Genomic DNA, 25,089 nt, shown 5'->3' with positions numbered 1-25,089 from the left:
AAACATTACCCAGACTCCTCTGGGTTATCACCCCCCCCCCTAGGGTAAACATCCTTTAGCCCATCTTTACGACCCCTTCACAAATGCAGTTTGTCAAACACCCGTTCTTCTCTTAGACTAATGATGCAGATAAAATATCACTATTATGCAGATAAAATACATCAGAAATATAATCATATATTCACATTTTATCACAAATACTTATTTATTACTATTAATTTTTTGTTGGTAAAATACATTATATCCTTGCAAATTACGTCTGTTGCCCTGGTTGGTGAAGTAAATTTGCACTTGAATTGAAACAGCAGGTGGCTAACACAAATTTCAGTATGTGATTTAAATAATGTTATTCTGTTGATTCTCATCTAATGAAATGTTTTTCTTTCTTTGTGTGTTGTTTCAGGACAGAGCCTGGGCTATGGCTTTGTCAATTACATTGACCCAAAGGATGCAGAGAAAGCCATCAACACATTAAATGGACTCAGACTTCAAACCAAAACGATCAAGGTATCTCATCTCCCACAGCATAACAGATAAACAACAAGCGCTGTCAATCACCAAACAAACAATAAAACATGAATACATTAGATAAATAAACTATTGGAGGTTATACTAAGCTTTAACAGTGTATTTTTCTCAGCCTGATATTGAAAAAATGCTGCAGGGTTGTTAGGATTAGCAGAAATGTAGACTTATAATTCTAAGACACACACTTAAAGCCTTTGAATGTAGCTGATGTGCTAATAAGCACATTGTAAAGTTAAAATTGTATAGATTAATGTAAGTGAAAAAGAAGACCCATGTCCATCACTGCACATTTTCCACAACTGTCAGTTCTTTTATTGCTTTAAATAGCATGACTAATAAGCAGCCTGGGTGGAGGGGAGAAATATGGTATCTGAGTCAAACATGTCCAAATGAGTGCCTTCAGGTGGCTCTTTGAAATCAGCACATCTCTGTGCGCGGATCGCTATCTGTAAAACTGTTATTGCCTTAAACATGACTAGTAGCCTCAGTAATCTGCTGTGTGCTGGTAATCCAGGATTCAGAGTGCTGTCATCTCATTTAATCTGATCTAATCTAATCTAAGAGGATGGGATTAGCCAAAATCTGATCCCTGTGGGAGCAACACACTACTCTGTCGGACTCCTGCATAATCTAATACTACTTCATTTTTGGACATTTAATACTGAAAAATGACTTTCTACAATGTAAAGATGGCTATAATTAGCCTGATAAACTACATAACATATAGTACATATAGACATTTACTGTGTTAGTAAAATAAAGTGTTATGAAATAGTTGTGAGAAGTAGGACTAATATATAATGCAAACTGCTGTCTCTGTAATTATGTGGCAACTGAACCCTGTTAATTCAAAGCTATATATATATATATATATTTATATATATATTTAATATTATTATTATTGATTTAGTCGGGACAGTGCTACATGATACACATGCTGTAAGAACGCTGGATTGTAGCCATGGGTTAATTTCTATCTGTTGAGCCGCTTTCACGCTCACAGCACACTCTCAGTCATACACCAGCATGCTTGGACACTGGAGTCTTTGTGGGTGAAGTGTCTTGCCCAAAGTCACACGGACTGTGTTCACTACTGCCCTGTGGCACCTGGCCTTCCAGTGGTTTTCTGTCCAAGTACTAACCAGGCCCATCCCTGTTTAGGTTCCAAGATCTGATGAGATCGAGCATTGATGTGTTGGTATGGCCACCAACTATTAACTACAAAATTAGCCTATTGATATTAGTTTTCCATAAATTCCTGAGATAAATCACTGTTGTTCTACATTGAGGACTTCTCCGCACCTCTCTGTTTGACCCTTCACTTCCTCCTTTCTCCACCTCTTCTCTCTCCTTACTAAAGCCTCCATCATCACACAGGGTAACATGGTAAATTAAAAGGTTGTTGTTCTAAAATAAACCCTACACATGGGGCGGGGTGGAACGATCTCAGTGACACAGATGTACATAATCTGAGATGCATGTATACAGCGCCTGCGCACTAACACTTTCATCTTCACACTTACAGTTGGAGAACGTTTCCCCAACGCACACACGATAGGAGGTGTTGATGGATTAGGCATCTGGACTTGGCTGACAAGGAGAGAAAAGAAGGAGAGGCGAGACAGAGCAGTGTGGAGGGTGGAAGTCAGGCAACTAAAGGAGGAAGATGGTGGAAGAACAGCAGGATTTGGGAAAGTCACCAACATAATTTGCTTTTAGGGACATATTTCTAATGTATTAATGTTTGAGAAACACTTATATATGTAGTAATTCTTACTTGATTACAATTACAGGGACATTTTGGTCAATTCTGACAATTTTTTTTAACTGAATATGGTTAAGTAACAATTCAATCTGATGTTTAATGTTTGAATCACTTGAGATGTAAATGTAATCTTGCATTATATTTGTTTCCTACATTTTTTACTTTTCTTCTTTTGCCAAGGTTTTACTAGGTTATGTCCGGCTCCCCTTTATATATTCAGAAGTCATAGAACATAGCCAAAGCAGCGAAAACCCGTTTTGACGTCTATGACATAGAGGTTCTTGAAATGAAAGTAACTCAAATTGTCTTTGGTCCCATTTTCTGTGTAGTCCACATACATTTTAGTATGATTCTTACATTGCCCCTAAAATATATGACTTTAATAACCATTTAAAGATATAAAGTAAAATGTATAAAGGTAATACTACTACAGTGTGCAGGAGTGGGCTAGCAGGATTTACTCAACACTTAAACCCAGTGTCACACACTTTTGTTGAGTAAAAGTTTTATATAAAAGAGCTTCAGCAATGTCACAGGCTGAAACTGTCTTTTCTGTTTTGCATAAGCAGCCATTTCCTGTGTGATTACTGCCATGGAGAACAAGGCTGGAATTGACATGCGTGGCGTTGATTGGATGTATGTTAGTGGTACAGTGTGTTGAAATAAAACAAGAGCAAAGCCTTACCTCTAATAGTAACACATAGAAACAATGAAAATCATGTTCAAAATGCAAACTAAAGCATTACATAGCATACCACTATGCCTGTCATTATATTAGTAATGCAGGCTGCCTCTAAAAGCTGTTTTATAATTCAGAGCATGAAAAGTTTGTAAAGTGAGTTATGTGTTTTGACATGATGCTGATGCCTTTTATCCCAGTACTCTGACTACATCATCTGTCCCTCTTTAACTCACCTGTGGTTCTGTCTCACACAAATTACTCTGTGCTGTTTCCTGATGACATTATTCCCAGAGGAGTGTTGATTAAGGAGATAATAGGGCAAACTGCTGAATGCTTTGACCTACACATGAGTGTGTAGACCTTATAGACATAGACCTCAGGGACAATAATAAGGAATACACACAAAGGCTTTATTTCTTTAGTAAACGCCTGTAATTCTGTGTTGTAGGTGTCATACGCACGGCCCAGCTCAGCCTCTATCCGTGATGCTAACCTGTATGTGAGCGGCCTACCTAAAACCATGACCCAGAAGGAGCTGGAGCAGCTCTTCTCTCAGTACGGACGCATCATCACCTCCCGCATCCTGGTGGACCAGGTCACAGGTATCCATGGGGCAGCGTCTCATCTCTAGCTACACAAACACACAAGACATGTACTGTATTTGTGATGTATTTCTGGAAGATCAGGGCTTAATATGTTCCCCTGTTTGCCCAAAGTCATTTTCATTCTACTTCTGGGCACACAAGCTCAAACTATTATAATATTTCCAGTGTTGGCCGGTTTGCCAGTCCAAAAGTGGCTGCACATGAATATTAATTTGCAAACTTCCACTTTCATTTGTTGTAACGTGAAAACATAACTTACAATGCATGCTCGCTAAGTTTAAGACTGAGTAAATTCCCAATTAGACATTCTATTATTCAAACGAGGCATGAGTAAATTGCTTTCTTTGATGCACACAAATTACTTTCCATATAATTGTGGCTTTATGTTTACGTATGTCTCCATATATAATTGTTATGTGTTGCCATATTGAGGACTCCCAATGCTCAGTGACTTGGGTGACCGCTGTAGTCCAGAGCTCTAGCTGTGGTGCTGTACTAAAACAATTATTACACAAGAACCACAAGCTGTGTAATGTACATGCACAATTATACCTTCCGCTTCATCCAAACACAAGGCTGAGTCACATCAGCCCATTGTTCTGCTCAAAAAGCCCAGTGCACGTCTCTTAGATCCATTTCAGGCTGGTGTCTGAGCCTCCAGGCTGCAACCTGCTCCAATGTGCAATGTGTTCTGATGAAGCAGAAACGCACATGCCTGCTGTAAAGCACGCTCATTTGCCTAAGCAGAGTAAATGACTGCTGGCAGTGAGGTGCATAGTGTCTGTGTAAGCGCCAAGGAGAAGAAGAGACAAAGGCACTGAAACGAGGTGGCAGGAGCAGGGAAAACAAAGAGAAAGCCTAACCGAGGCGTCGATAAGCACAGACGTGGGAAGGCAGTCAAATGAGTGGAGGGAGGAGGCGCAGAAGGCCAGTGAACAGGGCAAGACTGGAACATATAGGATTTTACCCTCATCAGCACTCATCCACATTGTGCTTGCATGTCTCCAGCCAGTTTGCACTCACAGATATGTCATATACCACCATTGGAGGGCCACCCGCGGGACTCCTGACCCAGCAACATGGCAAACCCAACTCTCAGCAAGGCCACCCAAAACACATCTGTCCTCAGCACAAACACACGCTGCTCTCGTCTCACACTTTCTGCTCTGGCCACATGCAATGAATAAAACATAACAACACATGCTGCACCGGTCGCACCAGCCACAGCCCTGGTGCATTCAGCAGCTCCACTCACAATGGATTATTCAATGTGCACGGCAGGTCTCACAAGTGTGGCCACAGCATCTCTCACTGCGTGTAAAGTTATTTCTCTAACCCAGAACGCTTATCTGGATTCTCTTCTTCCGGGTGTGAAAGAATACTAACGAACAAAGTGTATTTTGTAACTACCCTTATATCTACACTGTTATAATAGCACATTGAAAGTGTTTCATAAGTGGTGGTCTATGCACAACACACTAGTATGTACAGTATACTTAACATGTGGATAATGTGGGAGAGGAGGAGATGATGAGCTTGTGTCCCTGGACCCCCGAGGTTAAGGATCAGCAGGAGAAATGTTAATGATTAATTAGATGTTGGAATATGTGGTGATTAAAAATATGGCTGACTCTGAGATCAGTCTGTGAGTCTCATATTCCTAACTGTATCGTCGCACACACAACACACACCCCCACACGCTCAGCGCTATTAGAAGAGAAATGGGCTGAAAATTAAAACTCTCCTGTGATTGCAAAAGTGTAAGTACAGAACAAGGGAAGAGAGCAGAGGCCCACGGAGAGACAGAGATAGATTTGTGCTGTGTGCTCCACAAAGCCCTGGTTCAATAAGTAATGCAGAGCCCAGGGAATCGGCTGCACCGTCCAGCCGCTCGCCAAGCTGCAGTCACTGTCTGGAAATAGCTGCTTAAAGGAAGAAAATGTACCAAATGTCTCATCTACATTTATGTATTCTTAGTCTGATTTGGACAGGATGATGTTTTAATGCCTGTAAGTAATATGTTATGTTTATTACATTTCATAGTAAAGGATAGTCCAATATGTGCCACTCTTTTAATTATTGCCAGTACATACAGTATCTCTATTGTGACACCTGTTACTGGTTGTAGAATATAATATATCAAGCAGCATTACTTTCCCTCAGTTATAGTTTTAGATGTAAATAGGTAAAGAGGTTTTTGTGGTCACGAATGGTCTGTATTTTCCTGTATTTATCCATAGTTGTAAGCAGTGGTGAACTTCTTCGCATAAGAAATGTATATGGGCCCTATAATAATGTCTGGAATATTTTAGTTCAGGTGTAAATGCAATGTCTATTAAATTTGTTGCTGGACTCAGGGCCTGGATATAGCAGAATGCAAAGTAGAAAATGTTCCAATTGTCTTTTGTTTATTAGTGGCTTATTTTACTTCAGACAGTGTTCATAAATAATGGAAGTCAAGCTGCTGGTGTGACATAGAAATCTGTCGAGATCAGTGACTCATTAGCACCGCCATGTATTTATTCACTCATTGAAGTACAACATTCTGATTCAGAAGCAAGACAAAGTAAGGAAATGATACACACAATGTGGAAAGAGTTGCTGATGTAATTGATGTTGTTGGGTGACCAATGGCAGATGGGAAAGCTTGTCTCCAGATCCCACTAGGCTAAATTGGGAACGCCAAGTCTGTTGTGTACGACCTCCCCATTAACAGCATGCTCTCTCCAGTCACTCTGGTGCTCAAAAAGACAAGAAAAACTCATCTGTTGGCATAAATCAAGCCAAAATCCCCCAAAAGGACCAAATTGTCCTGAAGACTCAACTTGACAAAGGACGCACTCCATTGTCTGTACTCTGTGTCTTTTTCCTCTATTCCCTCTGAATGAATTATTTAGTTTTTTATCACTTTAGATGGTAGATAAACTCAATAGAGTTTTTATTTGTCAATTATTCTAACTTCTTAATAAGAGTCTGGCACCAATTCATTTAAACGTCTTGTCCGTTTTCTGAGCTGCTTGATGAAAAGACTTTCTGGTTTAACTTGCCGAATGCCTCAGCGTTGTAAAAAGGACAGGACTAAACTTTAAATTACACAACTATTACACTATGCTGAATTTTCTCCATCTCAGCAGGTGGCGGGGTGTGGAAGTCGGGCAGCAGTTTTTGATCAGTGTTTTTTTTGCGACTTTGCGACCGGAAACATATTTTCCCAAGTTCCCAAAGGCCACATGAATACAGCATGAATTTCAACATTATGTCCCACTTTGATCTGTAAGTGATCCAGTCAGTCACTTTGGGAACTCAGATGGAATGTAGCACAACAAAAAGACGACATTATTATTACATTTCTTCATTTATGTGTTACTATGTGCCACAATATCCAAGACTTCTCAATCCTCCACCAGGTAAGTATCTAGTTTAAATAGATAATATCCCAAATGTGCTTTGAATTGAAGTCAACTATTCCTGCTATTACCTCCCACTCCTGTCTCTGAACAAAGGTCAATAGTTAGGAGATCAATACGTGCAAATATCTCTGCTCCATTCTCTGGACTGGTGCCAGCGTCGGGCTGTGTGGAAACTTAATTGCAGCTCAGTGAGTGTAAGGACGGCTGCTGTGAAAAGGCTGATGCAACGTTTCCCTTCTGTGGGATGGACCACAGCACACAGCGGGGAAGGTTCTCATGGTACCTCTTTAATGTATCATATAACTGTGGATAGAGATGTCAAGAGTTGCATTATATTGAAATTCAGCTGATGTGGAAAAAAATATATATCAGTGGGTTTTATTTCTTCACTGACGATGAGAAATGTCAGGATTCATATTGTGAAAGACTAAAAACATTATTTGGATCCTGTTTTACTGTCCTACAAGAATGAAAGCCCCACACAGCGTTACTCATCCCTATTGTGTATTACCATCGTAGCTTCTAACTCCACATTTGCCAGATCATTTAGAAAAGACGTCACAAAGGAACCAGCTGTTTTTGTCCGTATTTTTAGAAGTAAGAAATTGGCTGTGTGAGTAAAAAGACTGGTCCCTGGGAAGCTGTAAGCCACTAATCTCATGTGTGCACACTAGCTTTTCAATTTAAAAGTATCTGATTAAACACACATTTGGCCCAGTGTGTGCAGAAGACTGTAGGGATTTCAACAATTTAGGCAGAAAGATTTATTTTCACTAGTTACAAGTTGTAGAGCTTTCTGTAGAATAGCAAGTAGTTATGGAAGTTAATCGAAAAATGAAATATACTCAAATGGCCATTTTTGACCACACAGATCAGCTGCAAAATGTATCCTGGAAGTAGTTGACTAGAGTAACACGTTGGATTAATTACTTTCAGGTGCACGCAAAGCTAATGATATTGTGATGTGTTGCTATTTCTACTGTTAATGTAATTAGGGTTGAAAATCAGATACTAATCGATACTAATCACATAAACAGGAAATACAAATATCTTGAGCTTTATCAGAAATAGAATTAGACTACATTGTAACATAAAAAGGTATGATTATTATGTGTTGAAAATCACAACCTATTGTAGTGTTTTTATGTTATTGTGGTATCAAAATCAGAATCAATTTCTCAATATCAGAACTACTATTGACACTTTAAAAAACAACACAAACCAGATAATTTTCATCTATCAAAATATGTTGTCCAAAGACAGAACAAAGAACAGTTTTTAATTATTCTCCTCCCCCATGCCATAGCACTCTCTTGCCTTGTTATGTAGCTATTTGGTGCCTTAAACCTTTACTCGGTGCACGGAGACATCAAAGCCATATCAAATCTGCTTACTGTGGTAGACATACAAGACTCCCCAATTCACTGCATGACTCCTGCCCCGATTTTTAGCTCCTCCAAATCATTAATATAAGCACGGTGAGCTCATGAATTTCAACAACACTGACTTTTTCCTCCAATGAGTTCTCTTTTTTTTCTCCATACAGTTCCTTCCGTCTGCTGGCTTGAATAATAAACGCTCCCCTTCATAGCAATAGCGAATCTCATTTGTAAGAACGGTCAAGGTAAAACTAGAGGAGAGGTGACCGCAGCCTTGGCTTTTGCTATCATCTCCTGTCTAGCCGCTTCTATAGCTGTAATCTTTTAGTTGCTAACGATACGCACATGCAAACATGCACCCACACACAAATATCGTAGACAGATGGTTGGATCTGGGCTCTGACAGAGGCTAAAGCACAGGGCTCCTACCGCTCTTCAAAGTCTCCTCCACTCGCCTCTCATCGCTGTTTCAAATGCCATATGTAGCTACGCACACTAATGTTCCTTAAAACAAGGACATCGCTCTTTTCAGCTTTGTTCAAGTCTCTTTAATTAGGAAATGGCAAAAAAGAGAGTGTTTTCATTTTGCCTTTGCAGTGATATGAAAGGGAGTGGAGTCAGCTTGTACATTTGGCAGCAATAAATGATCCTCCAAAATGCATAAAGCACAGGAGACTTAAGTGAATAACTCTTGGTTACTGTGCTGCATGGAAGAGATGATAAAGTAGGTATGCACAATAGAATGGAAGAACAAATATGCAGTGAAACGACCAAAAGAACCAAAAGAAGGTTCAAATGCACTTTTAAAATAATTGATGATGGATATTGCTGGGAAACAACTATATATCTTGTTCTTACGTCATATCTTGATAGAGAATTTATAAAATATTAAAATTAATATAACCTAATCCAACTTTATTTCTATAGCACATTTTACAAACAAAAGCTGTCTCTAAAGTGCCGCACATAATGAAAGAAAATCAACCAGTCAATACAGTAATTAAACCAGCAAATAAATTAATAGAATAGTAAAACAGAATAAAAACTGATTAAAATAAATTCAATGAATTAAATATAGCAATAATACTAGCAATAATTGTAAAATGAAACAAACATTTAACTGAAAAGGTTAAGGTTAAAAAATATAATTAAATGAAACAAATGGAAATAGGCCTTATAAAATCAATGACATAAATGAGATAAATAAAAACAGTAGAAAAATAAAATAGAATCAAATCACACAGAGGACCACTTTACTCATGCAGCATTTATCACATGAGAAAAAATGTCTGATACAAGGGTGTTGTGCTATTTCATTTCATTGTGATTTTCCTGTTGCCTTGTGGCTTGAGTTCAGATATGGTTGAGAGGGCAGGGCGTATCACAAGGAAACAGCTTATCTTATATATCTAACTCATTCTCTTATTTTGCTGTATACATTCTGTACTTCCCGATGTGTGGTGTGAACCCCAGATGAAATCATAGCCAGTAGTCAGCACCTCACCTTGCTTAGCCCACTTCTTCTCACTCTTTGTTTGGGGAAACGATAGTGACTTTTAGTGCAAAAGACAGCGGCACTTTGTTCAGGGCAGGGGCACACCAGAATAGCTCCTAGCTTGCTTTCATCAGCCTCCCTCCCAACATCCTCCACTCTCCCTTTGTCCTTTCCTTCTTTACTCCGCCACTCCTCTCCTTCCCTCACTTCAGACCCTGCCCCCTCCCCATGTTATTAGTAAGGCAGCCAATGTGCCTGTCTGTGTGTGTTAGGCGGAGATAAGCACAGGTAGGGAGAGTTACATAAGCCCGCTGTTGATTACTGTGGAGGAGAGGCACAGGCGGAGGGGCTAGCGAGCCTGAGACGAGGGACCGAAGTGAGGGAGACAGATTGCTGTACCTTACTAAGTACAATAATACTGGCTGGCGCTTGATAAGTAACCCTGGCTCCTGGGGGCGGCAGCAGAGGACGGTCATTAAGTTGGACTGACAGCGCGTCATGTACCGGAAGATTGTAGCATCATTTTTTGTTTGCATATCGAAGGTGTAAAATGCGCTCTAGTCAGGATCTACTTCATTAATATGGCTGATATTGGCATCATACGGTGATTTCATTATTTTCTTCAGCATGTGGTTGTTTGCATAAATTAGCAGCGTGGAACAGTTTAGGAAAGGTGCCATGTATTCATTGTTTTTATGATGTATCAAAAAATTTATTTAACTAATAATTGAAGACCGCTGGAGAGCATTCCACGCACACTATGTAGGCAACTGCTGTCTAGTAAATCTGTTTCTACTGGGCTTTTGAGTTCCATAGAGTAGTCTTGAATAAAGTCAAACTGGCATGTCCCCTTTTGTACTTGTCCCATTTGTCCCAGTGTCTGGCAAATTTGTCCATTTTCAAATTCAGTGCAAAAATTACTCTTTCCATTTAATAAATGTCCAATGTTATTTCAGTCAATCCTGGACAGATGAAAACCTGTGGAATGTACTTGTGGCTGCAGATGGATGACAGGCACAGAGTCGACTATCGTTTCCATTGTTGAAGTTTTACATTTGACATAGATTTTGTTATTTTAATTCATTCAAACCCAACCCCTTTTCTGACCCTACCACATTTCTGCATTAATGACATGATCTTTTATCAATCAGAATGATGGCTGTTTTTTATTTTTCACCAAACAATATCCATTTCATTTCTTTGCCATGGATAAAGGGTCAAAAGCCTAACTTCTTGTTGTGTCCACTCCCCCTGCAGCGCAACTGATCATTGTTTATCGTGGAGGTGACGGGATCAACTGCCACCTTAGCTCTCTTATCTACTCACTCTATGACTTCACAAAGCCAAGGGCGCCTGATCTGAACTGCCAAACTGATACGCCTTTCAAATGCCTTTCACTCAGGAGCACTATGGTCACGGCCATCTCCACTGCTCTTTCACACCTCATTTCTGACAGTCTGCCTTTCCAAGTCACCGTTTATGTGCATGCTCCAGCCTTCATCTGTATGCCAAGCACCCGACCAGGGGCGCTCCAGAGAGATGCAGCTTAGGAGCCGCTCAAGGCCAGTGTGTGGATTAAAGGACGAATACAAGCCTCTCCTCTCCCCTGTGTATCGTCTCTACGGAGGAACTCACCCTTAACCTACTGCTGAGGTGTCCTTTAGCAGGGCTCTCGAGTTTGAGGAGTGCACAATAGCGCCAAGGCTGTTGAAGTCGTCTCTAATTAGCAAGATGACTACTGGCGGTAAAAACATTAGTGTGCACTATAAATCCGACATAGTTGACCCTTGTTTTCCCCCCATAACTGCACATGCATGAATTTCAGTAGCAAATAAAGGAAGCCACAGAAACCGCACTGGCTGCTCTGCGCTGCCCAGATCCCAGTTGAATTGTTTTGATTTTTTGAGCGTGAGGAGCTAATTAGAATGTACAGTAACAGAGATGGCATGGGGCGAAGCAAGAGGTGGGATATGGGAAAAGCAAAGCAAGAAGTTAAAATGGGACTAAAACAGAGACATTTACTATGAAAAGCAGTTAATGAGAAGCTCCAGCAGCCGCAGACACATGCTGCTGCTCTGCTGTGTGCGCCTCAATGGGGACTGAAGACTACTTATAGTATAATCATTTTAGATCGGTCTTTTTGTAATGTTTAACTTTTTACATTTAGAAAGTATTTTTTGTTGAACATAGGACTAAAGTCCGTTGGGCCCATCACCTTAATACCTTGGTTTTGTTAAGTCAAGACACATATCTTCATATTTCCTTTAAAAAATCCCATAGAAAATAATTAATTCATTCTTCTAACAAACACAACAATCAAATAAATCAAATCACTGCAGGTAAGGCAGTCCTCTTCGCACCACATAGGAAAAAACACAATACGTAACCATGTTATACCAGAATATTTCCAAATTCTTGTTGGCTTTGGCATGCCAGCATTTTTTTTTTTTTTCCTGAATCATTTGCTTTCAAAGACTTACTTCACGCTGGTGCTTAGGCAGAATTTAAAACTCCTGATGCCACTCATCAAAAGAGCAGTGAGTGGTGGTCAAGGTGCTTTCTAAATAAAAATTCAGGGAGTGTATGCATCATGAGAAAAGCCAGCAGGAGGAGTAAAAATGAGTTGGAGAGGGGCCTGGCATGTACAAAAATGCGGAATATCAATAAGGAAAGCTTTTTATGTGCGAGGAAGACTGCACAGAATGATTCTCACACAAAACTCCCCCTTTTTTTTCTCGCAGTGGCTTCTTTTCTTCAGTCACAGAGATGCCTGTGTGCACACAGTATTATGTAAATAGTCTCTTCACCAGAGTGCCGCTGTCACCGAGCGAGCATCCTCTGGGCTATCGAGGCAGCCTCATTAAAACACATCCATTAATAGATACCACATACACACATACACCACACACACACACATATACAGTCAGCTACATGCAGAGCACTCACTCCAATAAAAGACCTCCCAGGAAGAGCGCCTTTAAATGCTCCTCTCAGGTGGCAGTCAAAAAATATGACCAAGAAAACCACTCAAATGTCACTGTTCAGCATGCATGAAGAGAATGGACTGGTCTGCCATTCAAGTCTACTGTAGATGCGCTGTGGCTTTGTGTGTGGCTCTCCATCCTCATTGCCTGCAAAGAAAGCCTGATAATGGCCTAATACATTGACTGTAAAAAGGGAGTTAAATATTAGATGCTATAGTCAATTGACCAACTAGATGCTCGAATTTCTATTTCACTTTATTTCACGATGTGCAGCACTTTGGAAGCAGCTTTGTTTGTACACTTTGCTATAGAAATAGAATAGATTGAATACTATTTCAGTCAAGCATTCACTTTTATCAGAACCTTACACGTGAATAATTTGTTCTATTTTAAGTATCTTGATTTGATGGATATTTTTAAATCATTTTATGTTACTCCACAGTGTTCTTAATGTCTGCTTTTGTGTTGTGATTCAACCCTGTAAAGTAAAGGGAACTTGTTTGTTTGTGATGTGTTGGCCCCTCAGGTGGTTCCCGAGGTGTGGGCTTCATCCGCTTTGACAAGAGGATAGAGGCGGAGGAGGCCATCAAGGGTCTGAATGGACAGAAGCCGTCCGGAGCTGCTGAGCCCATCACTGTCAAGTTCGCCAACAACCCCAGCCAGAAGACCAGCCAGGCCCTTCTGTCACAGCTCTACCAGTCCCCAAACCGCCGATACCCGGGGCCCCTGCACCACCAGGCTCAGCGGTTCAGGTCAGTGTCCTGCTTAGACCACTACATGGAAGCGAAATATTGTGGCCAAAAAAGAAAAGGATATATCTGAAGGTGTTCCTGCCCTTTAAGGAGGAAATCAGACTTGTTTTTGAACCTTGTAAAACTACAATTGACTTATGTTGTTTGAGAGAAAAGCCACTGTCCCTGAACCACAAACACAGCAAAGTTTATCTGATTGTAGAGAAAATATGACGCAACAATGTGAAACAGGTGTAATAGATACTATATGTGTCAATATTGTATTGACAATAGCAATTTGTACTTGTTATAACATAATCTTATACGTCTAAATGAATGAATTTCTTTTCAGAACAGATATTCTTGAACTGGGAATTGTCTTTTTATTAGGTGTTATGTTACTTCCCTCTGCACTGTGTCCTCATTGAAAGGTTGTAGAATGTCCTACAGAAAAACAGGTGTTTTGCTGCACCTGGTGCATGTGTGTGTCAGACTCACACTCACATGAAACAGGAAGTGTTCAGAAGAGACTGTGGGGTTCTGTTCTTCACTATGTTACATTTCACTTCATTTCATCATGCTCATAGTGGCTTCATGCCTGATGACTTGAGCAAAAACATGCATTTATACGTCTACTAAATAATATTGAGCAAACAAGCTCCATGTCTTGACAAAAAAGTTGCAGTACATTGCTTTGTTTCTAATTTTATTTTTATGAAGTTTCAGAAAATACAAATGATATGTACTTTAGAGCATGCAAAACCACAGTGTATTGTTGTTTAGTTGCAAATTAGCAATTCAAGTTCAATAATTATTATTGTGTGGATTTGACCATTTAAGAAGGTGGTTATTTGTATTTGTTTTTTTAAATATACATATATTTATATATTTACTGTGTACATTATTGAAAAGTGTTTTAGATGTTGTTACAGATACATATAGCATTATAAACCACACAAACCTTTCAATTTAACAAATAAAAGGATTGTGGCACCACTTACAGTGTGCTCATGCTCATGTGCCAACTTACTGCCCTCTCAGAGATGTGCATGTTCCTTTCTCCCTCTCCTTCAAGAAGAGTAAGCCAATCATGCTGTTTACTCTCAATCAAAGTCAAAGCTTAGAAAGTATTTTTCCTTGTGGAGCAGCCTCCCTGGTGTGACACCGATGTTGCATGGCTGTGTGTCTGTGATACGCCAAGCCAATTTACAGGCTCTGCAGGAGCGCTGTCGCTTCTCATCACAGCGCACATCCATAGGACACTTCCTCAGTGTTCCCCTGCTCCCAGGATGCCCTGCTTAAACCTGGAATCACTTTTGGAAGACACAAAAGTGCGTGATGCACACTTTCTCCTTCTAAAAAATGGCCTGAAGCATGTATTCAACATTGTAGAGCACACTCATGACGTTTGAGATCTTCACTCAAATATAGGGCAGGGTTTGTCATCAGTATCAGTATTCAAATACAGAGAATAAGTCCTAATTACACCCATCCTGTGTGACTTCATCATGTGGGCCTGCTGTAACACTAATTAATGTATAATGTGCTTGTACGGTCCCTCTCCAAGAAGAAAACATAATCGACACCAATAATACACCAGGCCCTAGATACCCACTCGTTTCCGATCCTCTGTCGTTAACTAATGATACTAATTAGCAAATTAGCCTTATTATATCCAGGGCAGGGGCAATTTTAATTGAAGTATTTTTTTGTCAAAAAAGAAGACAAAAGCTACCATTCCTACATAATGCACTGTGAAAGTACAAAAGGCCTATTGTTTGTGTGGAGCTTGGAGAGGCAGTGTGAAGAGCTGGCAGCTGAGCGTGCATCAGTGTGCACGGGAACATGAGAGAGAAGCCGATGGGAGACCAGCATAGCAGCAGGTTGTTTTGTTGTAGCCCCTGCGCCCGGCGGCCAGCAGATGTCTGCGTACTCCTGAGTCTTTCCAATTGACTCATTTACCTACATAGCGGCTGCTTGTTGCTCCTTCCGCTGTCATGGACTAATTACACCACCAGTAGCCCTCTAATCATAATGTTTAGACCTGCGTGTTCATGGAACCATACTAAAACCACAAACAGGCAAACTAGGCAACTCACAAGGCAAAATTATTTTCAATGTTGATTATTTTGCACCACAACTTTTTCACATCAATTAATTTCACCCCAAAAAAACCTCCCCCAGTATCAGTACTTGTTAAACATTGTGTCTAGTTTGGATGCTAGTATTAGTAATATTAGTAAAATTACTATTCGCCTTTAAAGGTAACATTCAAACACAACAAACACCACCAAGAATGTCAACCTCTAAGTCTCCTCTAAATCTGTAGGATTCTCTAAATGAATGACATGTCAGTAGCTAGCTGTTGGCTCAGTAAGCTGTGGCCCTGGTCCATTATGCCAGAGAAGTTAATAAGACATAAGACAGGCCAGACCCACGTGAGTAATGAAGGTCATTGAGTCACTGAGCCGACTGCGTCCGCACGAGAAGGCCAATCTTTCAAACTGCCCACATAAACTATTCTAAAAACAAGCAATATCAGTCTAGCTAAAAGAGGAAATGTTGCTTGAAAGACATTTCACTAAATTTGCCTGCTTCCGATCTAAATTCATGATGTCTTGCTAAAGGTTCTACTTAGTTCAGCTGCTCAGTCGGGTCGCTTCATTAACATGCCAGTCCCCATCGTGTGTCCTACTCACTCACCATTATTCAAATATCAGCCACTGACAACACCGACGAAGGGCATTTCCCTCATCGCCGTCATCTCCGATTTTCTCAATTTGTTAATCACTTAATTGAGTTAAAAAATGACTAATGTCTCCCATTAACCTTCTATTGTTTATCACACTATCAATGGTGAGCGTATAGTAATATAGTGTGCATTAGTTGTATAGAAACATCAGTTCAGACATAATGTTTGACTAGAGGTACTAAGAGTAGCACCAGAACAAACAAGCGAGCGAGGCACTGCTAGTCAAGTGTGCTGCTGCTTTATGATGTTCACACTGTATAATTGAGCCACAGCAATATTGCTAAATAGCTGGGGAAACTTGACTATAGTGACCGTGTGGTGCATGGCCACAAAGTACCGACGACATTTAAGATCATCACGTTTCTGGTGGGCTCTTCAGTTATGGCTGTTTGTTTGCTCTTGAGCGAGGAAGACCATGTAGTTCCTAAAAGGACTTAAACATTAGTTCCATTGAGTGACTCGAACCATCTGCCCACCATTAACCCCAGAACCCTCCTTCTCTTTACAGGCTGGACAATTTGCTTAATATGGCCTATGGCGTAAAGAGGTAATTAAAACTTCACCCAATGCCAGATGTCCATGTTGGCTCAATGATTTTTCAATATTGTTTTCTTTGGTTGTGGTTATTATTTAGTTTGTGTTGCCTTGTATTTTTGCAGTCTCTTTGCGTTTGACAGTTTGTTCAAGGTCAATTGTATTTCTGTTTGTTTGATTTGTTTGGTTTTGCCTCGTCAGCAGTTTCTGATTCATCTTAGGTGTAAAAAGAGAAACAATCTCTTTCTTTTCAGTGGTGATGAATTTGCTTTGTTTTGATTTTAGTGGTGTTGTTGTGTGTATAGATCAACTTTAGTTCTTGGTCGTAGTTCTTATTTTGAGGTGTATTTTACTGGATTCAGGGTCTCCTGCCTTGTCACATTTAACCAATCGGCATATATTTTTTTTATGCAAAACCAATTTTGAATATGTCATGACATATTTGCTGGTGCATTTAATCATAATATAATGTAATTTTGATTAACGTTTGTCATTTGTGATTTATGTAACCAGCTATTTGAGACAAATTCAAAATAATTAACCTAACATAATTTAAATGTGTTGGCAGTAGTAGCAACAAAACCATGGCATTTGGCTGGGACATTGACAAGGCTGGATGAACTTGAATCCTGCTGGAAACAGGAACCTGTTTCTCTGCAGACAGCTCCGGCTTTGCTCGGCACTGCTCTGCTCCAGCTCCTTCCGCTCACCTCCATGTTTCATTTTGCTTTGGGCGTCCATAGGTGTTACATAAGCCCAAGCAGCCATTCTGCAGATAGATACTTTATATTGACTGTGTCAAAGCGCATATTACAAGCACAAGTGTCAGTTAATAGCCTCTTAACACCCTGAACATCATTCTATTTTGTCATAAGCTTTAACATTGGCCATCATTGCATTGCAAGTTTCTTCCACAATCTGATTTGTGTTTGGAGTTTTTTTTATAGTATATCACCTTACTCCGGTTTCCTGGCTTATTATAGACTGAAACAAAAAATATCTGGAAATGGTTGGGTTTTGAAAGGAAGAATAGCTATCTGGTCAGCCACACTGTTGCTATGCAACCTCTGGTCCTGTGCGTAACATTGGTTAGTGTCCAGACCCGCTCTGATGGATACAGCCGCATGCATTTACCCATTGCTCGCACTCGCATTGAGAGACAATCATCCTCACAGTGCTGCTAACCTCCAAACCGCCCCCTGCGTACTCGCATGCCCCCCACTCTCTGCTCTTGCATACCAATCCTGGAACCCAGCAGGGTCCGCCATACACAGCTGAGCATGTGATGAGGCCAGAAAGACTCCTATATGATAAAGACAATATCTTGATTGTAATAATAATGATTGAGAATGACTCTTGGATGAGAGTCGAAACGTATAGTTTAAAAAAAAAAAAAACATAGTCCAGATGACTACAAATGAATCTTTTTCTACAATGGAACACTCCTGGACAAATGAAGCATTACACAGACAACCATAATGATGGTAAAACAAGACATTTTACTGAACCACGTGGACCTGGAAAATATCCCCAGATGTGCGCTTATTATACCTCCATAACATTGTATTTAGAGTTACAGTAAACACAATAGTTTCTTGTTACTCTGCTCATTATATATACTTAAAGGCTCCCCACACATGTTGAAATTGAAAGCCCTTGAAGCCAATGTTCTGTGGCCTGTTCTTGTCTAATAGTCCTCGTACCACACAAAGGCCGGCAGCAGCCTGTGCATTACCAAAGTCACATAGGAAGGTTGTAGTGACTGCTGGCCATATATAGTGGCTGGAGGAAAGGGGCTGGTGGGGGGCCCGAGCAGTGAGCAGTGCTATTGATCTGTGCCACGAGCAGAAAACAGAACAAGCCTCAGACTGCACGAGGAGTGGGAGGAATACACTTTGTACCTTAATGCCACTGGGCTGTAAAGTGCTTCCATTTTCCATTTAGCTCGTTCCCTGTGCCCTCCACCTCCTTCCCTTAAGAAAGCTGCACTCTTCCAGGCAGCTGCAGCAAAGCGGAAACTCAATCAAAACACGGCCAATAATGCTCATAGTTGTTGAAAACATGTGGCATAAGAGTTTTAATTTTTTTTTAATCTCATTTACCTTTTTATTCAAAAGTGGGGGATATTTTCCACTTTTGTCTGCCGCTTTAAGCAAAAAAGCAATTAAAGGAAGTCAACTAAGGACCAAAATCACATCTGAAGAAAAGCGGCAGATTATGAAATGAATGAGAGCAGATTTAGCAGGATGGTGCATGATCTTTGATAATTTATTCCACCAACTGCTTTAATTCATCAGTTTCCTGCAATTTAGCCACTAAACGAGTCACTCAAGGACACACGCAAAGAGGAGAAAAAGTTCCGTCTCCATCTCCTCAAGCAGAAACACAGCTCAGCACATTGTCGTCAGTCGCGACAGGAGGCCTTTGAAGAGCGAGAGGATCAGGGAGGATTTGAGAGCTTACATAGACCCATATACACTGGGCTGCATCTCCAGCATACATGCACAGAGCAAACAGCTGTGCATGCCGTCTAACTCATTTATTATTTGCTTTGGAGATCTGTGTCTGTGCTTGGACTACAAAATGCAAATAGTTTAAATCAGGCCTTTAGGCAAAGCATTAGAGATGTCGGCAAAGCTGTAGGAGCAAGCAGCTGAAGGTACAGTCCTACATCAACAAAGTGGAATATGGCTGAAAGAAGGATGGTTTGATTCATTTAAGTACATCTACGTTGTATTGTAGATTAATTCAATGTGTCATATTTTACTTACTCAAAACATAGTCACGCCCTCATTAAAGCTCACCGTAGTTCCGGATGTTAAATTTCCCTTCATTTTTTGTGTTTTAGAACAACAAATATTAAGAGTATGAAGGCACGTTGGAGGCTAACCAGCTTTGTGGTAACTAATGTCCATGACACGGTTGCTTTCAGTCTAATTGACAATTAAAATTCTTTGTTTTAATAACTTAGCTGTTTCTAAAGTTTGAGAGACTGATTTTTTTATATAATTATCAATTATGCTTATTAGTTAGCACATAGCGGATTAGCCCCGAGCTAGCATTCAAGTTTTAATTAGTGAGTTAGTTTTTTTTAAGTCTGCGTGAAAAATTAACTGAAAATTAACTTCCGGAACCGAGCCGTGAGCAGTCTCTCCACCTTTTTTACACCTGATGACTTTCCTAATACATAGGCTCCATTTATCCGAGCTTGGGACTGACACCAAAAACATAATCTAATAACAGACCTTTAAATATTCTATTCTGTGATGTAGGACTTTGAGTAAGTTGCTGCTGTGTGGATTGTTGTAACCTTTCTCTTCCATGTCTGATGTCCCGTATTGTCCTCTGTTCCCCAGGTTCTCCCCCATCACTATCGACAGCATGACCAGCCTGGTGGGCATGAACATCCCGGGCCACACGGGGACCGGCTGGTGCATCTTTGTCTACAACCTGTCCCCGGACTCGGACGAGAGTGTCCTGTGGCAGCTCTTTGGCCCGTTCGGCGCCGTCAACAATGTCAAAGTGATCCGTGACTTCAACACCAACAAGTGCAAAGGTTTCGGCTTCGTAACCATGACGAATTACGACGAGGCGGCCATGGCCATCGCCAGTCTCAACGGCTACAGGTTGGGTGACCGCGTCTTGCAAGTCTCCTTCAAGACTAACAAGACACACAAGTCCTGAACTCTGAGCGGAGCGAGCAGTGACCCCAAGCCCCGGGGTCAAAATTGCCCCTCGACCTCCACCCTTCCCTTAGGCCCTTCCACGACCACACTGTAACAGCCATCCAACCGCAAACTCCAACAGGAACAACACAACCAACAAATCAACCAATTGAACTCTTCTATGGCTTATACTATAACTTTGGACCTATAAGCCAATGTTGCCTAAGTATTACAAAAATGATGAAAATGTTCATAAGTTTTTGGAAGCTCCTGTTATAACGCAGGCTTCTCTTTGTTGTATATTCTGTTCGTTGTGGTTGTTCTTGATGATTTTCTCTTCAGTGTAAACAGTAGCAAACCCCCATTCCCTAATTTCAGAGAAGAGAATGTCCTTTTTAGATTGAAACCTTTTCTCTGTCCTGATTCAGGATGTGTTTTTCTTTTGTAACTCCGGATCCACTGTCGTTAGTACTCTGACCTCCCTGTCGGTGAACGGGAGGGGGCTCTTTTATAAATTAGTGAACCATCTCTCATTTTTATTGTGTTTTAAAACTTCCCCTTACCGAGGACGGGACAGTGCCATCCCGCTTACTCTATTGTAGAAAAAAATTTATAACATGTCTTTGTTTTGTATCTCAAACAAAACATAGTCTTTCCTCACGGGTTCAGGGAGATGGGGCGCGGGGGGATGGGTTAGCTTTCCTGATGACACGTTCAGTAATTTAAGAATATAACACTGTTGCCAAAGAGAAGATCTCTTTGCTTGGAGAAAAAAAATACGTGTTTAGAAAAAAGATAAAAATAAAGAGAAATAAGATCTATTTTTATAAATACTAATTAAAAGAATAATATTGAAGAATTTTTACAAGAATCTGGATTTGAAAAAAGAGAAAAATATTTTGACTGGCTAACTATGGGGGGGCTGGGCGGGCGGGGGGCACCACCTTGTCTTGTCGTTCTGCTGTGGTACTTTATAGGATAAACGCTCTGTTCGTTTTTTGGGGAATCTAAGATGGCAGTGATTTTTTAGACGGAAGGTTTTGTGAAAAGGGGAGGTGAACCAGAGGCAAGTGATTTTGGTATTTTTCATGTACTAGTGCGTAATTATTCAACAGCGACACCCAAAAGGGAAGGGAGAGAGGCCTAACCATCCTATAGTCCAGAGCCCAAAGCAAGAAGACTTTGTTCACTTGTTTTCCTGTTTGTCATCAGTCGATAGAGATTCTCAGTAAATACATTTGGATGTTTCACATTGGTAAGGCATATTATTCGCACATTTGTTTTCTTGTTTCTGTGTTTAAAAGTTACATTTGAGAAGAAACTTCCTTTTAGCGATCAATGGTAGGTGCTATACTACATTATTCACATATCTTAAATATCCAACTTTGTTGTTCTATGTGTTGTTTAAAGAAAAAAATACTTCAATGTTGGCATTGAATTGAGCTGCTGTTCTTTGTTGAGTATTCATTTTATTGTGGGCCCAAATCTGGTGAGACCATATCTTTGCTAAGAACCAGATGACTGCGCAGGGCCGTGTAGAATCACTAAACTATACTTTGAGTTTTTCTGTTTGGCTTGCTGACTTTTTGGTTTGTTGCTAAGCGTGAAACGTTTGTCTAAACTTCTTGATGATTAGCTAGTTCTGTTAGTCTAGATATTTGTTTCCTTAAAGGATCTATGACAACTGTGTCTTTCTTTGCTGTGTACAAATAGATGATATATATAAATATATATAGTCTACCTTTGTTTTACAATATCTACTATCTAAGTTGTCACTGTTATTTCCTTTGAGCTTGTCTTTTTCATATGACAACTTATTATGAAGTGGTGGTTCAGTTACTTAGAAAAACTTGTGAGGAACTGTTCAATTGTTGTCATTGTTGCTTGTGGAGAAAAAAAGTTTTGGATCAACTTTTGAGTTCACTTCCGCGGCAAAAGAAACAAAAGCTTCAACTATAACTGTACTTGTTGATTTCGGATTAAAAATATTTATTTTTCTATTTATTTGTATTTATTCTCTATTTATGACTTAATTAATTTATGTGTGTATATTTATGTATTTATTTGGTTCATTGTCTGTGTATTGCGTATTCTGGTACAGGGAGGGGGGCGTTTCTGAGCAAAGAGAACAAAGCGATTAGTGGAGAGGCTCTTCCAGTAGTCCACTGCACTGAGAGAGAACTTTTAGTACGTTTGTGCTTTGTACCAATATATCAAAATGACCATATAAAAAATCTAAAAGTCAAGAAAACTGAAAAAAATGTCTGGAGGGTTGGGGGACGCTCTTCCCTTATTATTAGAAACAGTTACTCGCTATGCATAACCTAGTTACTAGTTCAATTTGCTATTGCTTTTTTCTTGTCTTGTTAAAATGATATCTTAAGATCTTTTTTCAATAAAGTTTAGTCTTAATAGAATGTTATACAGTTGTTCTGGTTCAATATAACCTGTGATAAGTTTGTGTAGTTCAAAAAGCCACTTCGTCCACACCCTCCCTCCACTTACTACCGCTTTGTGATGAAACCTTATGCAAAAATGTGGGTCTGAAAGCATTCTTTTTCAGTTTTCTATCTTTTTCATTGAGCTCCATAGAACACTTTGTAGGAGCAAAAGCCCATTGTGATATGAGGGTCATTCATTGCACTGGACTAAGGTCGATCAAAGCATATTTTTGAAAAATGTAGTCATCATGTTTTCAAATGGCCTACCAACAAATATTTAAATTGTACCATTGCACACCAACTGTTCTTTACAACAGTTGCTGCTCAAATATAGAAGGTATGAAAAAGAATTGTACCAATTCTATATTTTATATACTCTAATATGATATATATTATATATTTTGAATGGTGTAGGTAATGGAAGGGTTCCAGAAGTGAATATACAGAATTGGAGTTTTTGTTTGTTGTTAAGACTTGAAAACATGAGGAGGTGTGCAGAGCATCTCGAACACTTCCACACTCACCTGTCACACCTCAGTCATGTGACACTTTAACCATAGACTCATCTGTACCAGATATGAATCCATAAACCACCAAACCAGACCCCTTCACGCCCCTGCTATCGCCGGGAGCTGAATTATGCAACGACCCCAGTAGAATGTTCTTTGTTGTGGGTGTTTCCTCCACTGTATGACCTCTGACCTCTTGTGCGTGCCTGTTTGTGTACTCCATACAATCACATATACTGTACACCGGTGTATATGTGCGTCTCTTCCGCGTGTGTGAGTGTGTTTCTGGGCGTCTGACCTCGGGGCTGTGTCACCTGACTCTAGGCCGCCCCCTATGGTTCACATCTCCCTGTAGCGCCTTATAGTGGCAGTGTGCCAGTAAGAACAAGCAGCCTGTAGTGGAGGAGGGAAGGTGAACAGAGGAACTCGGCTCCTTTATCCTTATTGTCAGTTTTGAGTTTATCCTCCTGAGATGTGTTTGTTTACTATCTGAAAAATCTATAAACAAAGCGTTAAAAACAAAAAAGAGATTTAAAAAAAGTTGCCGGGCTTCGAGACCACAGCTCGCTCTATCTCCTGCTTATGTTATTACTTAACAATTATCAATGATGATTATTATTATTGCTATTATTCTTAGTATTTATTATTCTTCTTATTATTATATCCAATTACTGCGATGAATGACTTCATGTTATCCTTGCTAGTTTAGGTCATTTCTGAAACTGGAAACAAAAATAAAAATCTTGCTGTAAATGTTTGTTTTTTCTTTTTCATAAAACTGTTGTGTTTGAATTATTTGTACTTTTGAATGTTGGGACAATAAAATGAGGTGTTAAGAGCTTGGATGTTTCTTGTATTCAATTAAAAGTCCCTCTGACATCAACTTTGAACCAATAAACTCACGTTATCCACACTGACAGAGGCATAATGTTATCCCACATCTATGCATCACTATTTGCACTGCAACCGTAAGTGAGTGACTGTGGACTCCCCTGCTCAAATATACTTAAGTAAAAAAATACATTATACAGACTAACAAATCATTATTATTGAAGAAGACAAATGCCACAGTTGGCAGCTTGTCACACAATGATTCAGGTTGCAAATAATGAAGAGAGACGTATCATGTATTGTTTCCTGTATTGAGTTAAATTTTAAAGTTGTTGGGCTAAAGTGTTCATAACTTGGTGTAAAACAGAAGTCGTCAGATGCAGAGGACATGAAATATGGTCTGTGGAAGGAGTTGTTAAACTGAATGTGTTCACACCTAATGTGTCACCAGGTGCAAACATATGATTGTGCCTCTCACTTTCTATATAAACCGCTTTTCGACGGTCTGGTGAGAGCTGATCACACCCCGACGCTCGGTGTGAATGTCGGCTTCCTGCTGCGTTGCCACGTAGACTGAAGCTCTGCCATATACCAGCACAAGGCACACACTCAGAAACGTATCATTTCAGAAGGAAAGCTTCGCCTTCCTCATAATAAAGAGAAGAACAGCGCTGGACACTGGCCTGACGCGTCACACCCTGTGCACTTCTCTGCTTTTATTTTGAGTTATTTACTGAGCTGCACTCTCTCTTCAATTTATTCTTCCAACGCACAAACT

General features: G+C 40.0%; 1 protein-coding gene across 6 annotated transcripts in view; it reads left to right on the top strand.

Annotated features, from left to right (window-relative positions):
• The window catches only part of elavl4 (ELAV like neuron-specific RNA binding protein 4), a 69,649-nt gene extending 45,328 nt beyond the window's left edge, over nucleotides 1-24,321 (top strand). For 3 of the 6 annotated variants that reach the window (XM_072439297.1, XM_072439302.1, XM_072439300.1), the window contains exons 4-8: nucleotides 404-507; nucleotides 3,424-3,578; nucleotides 13,367-13,600; nucleotides 16,840-16,878; nucleotides 20,222-24,321. In XM_072439297.1, coding sequence (XP_072295398.1) covers nucleotides 404-507; nucleotides 3,424-3,578; nucleotides 13,367-13,600; nucleotides 16,840-16,878; nucleotides 20,222-20,549 — 860 coding nt within the window. In that variant the 3' untranslated portion in view covers nucleotides 20,550-24,321. The remainder of the gene's footprint in view (nucleotides 1-403; nucleotides 508-3,423; nucleotides 3,579-13,366; nucleotides 13,601-16,839; nucleotides 16,879-20,221) is intronic. The other 3 variants (XM_072439299.1, XM_072439303.1, XM_072439301.1) reach the window with 3 other exon arrangements.
• The last annotated feature ends 768 nt before the right edge of the window (nucleotides 24,322-25,089 follow it).

Source organism: Eucyclogobius newberryi, unplaced genomic scaffold (genome assembly GCF_026437365.1).
Source record: "Eucyclogobius newberryi isolate DKJ021-1_F unplaced genomic scaffold, fEucNew1.0.hap1 SCAF_9, whole genome shotgun sequence".
Taxonomy (NCBI): Eukaryota; Metazoa; Chordata; class Actinopteri; order Gobiiformes; family Gobiidae; genus Eucyclogobius; species Eucyclogobius newberryi.
The sequence above is the reverse complement of the archived record's forward strand: the minus strand, read 5'-3'. Positions and strand labels throughout refer to the sequence as shown.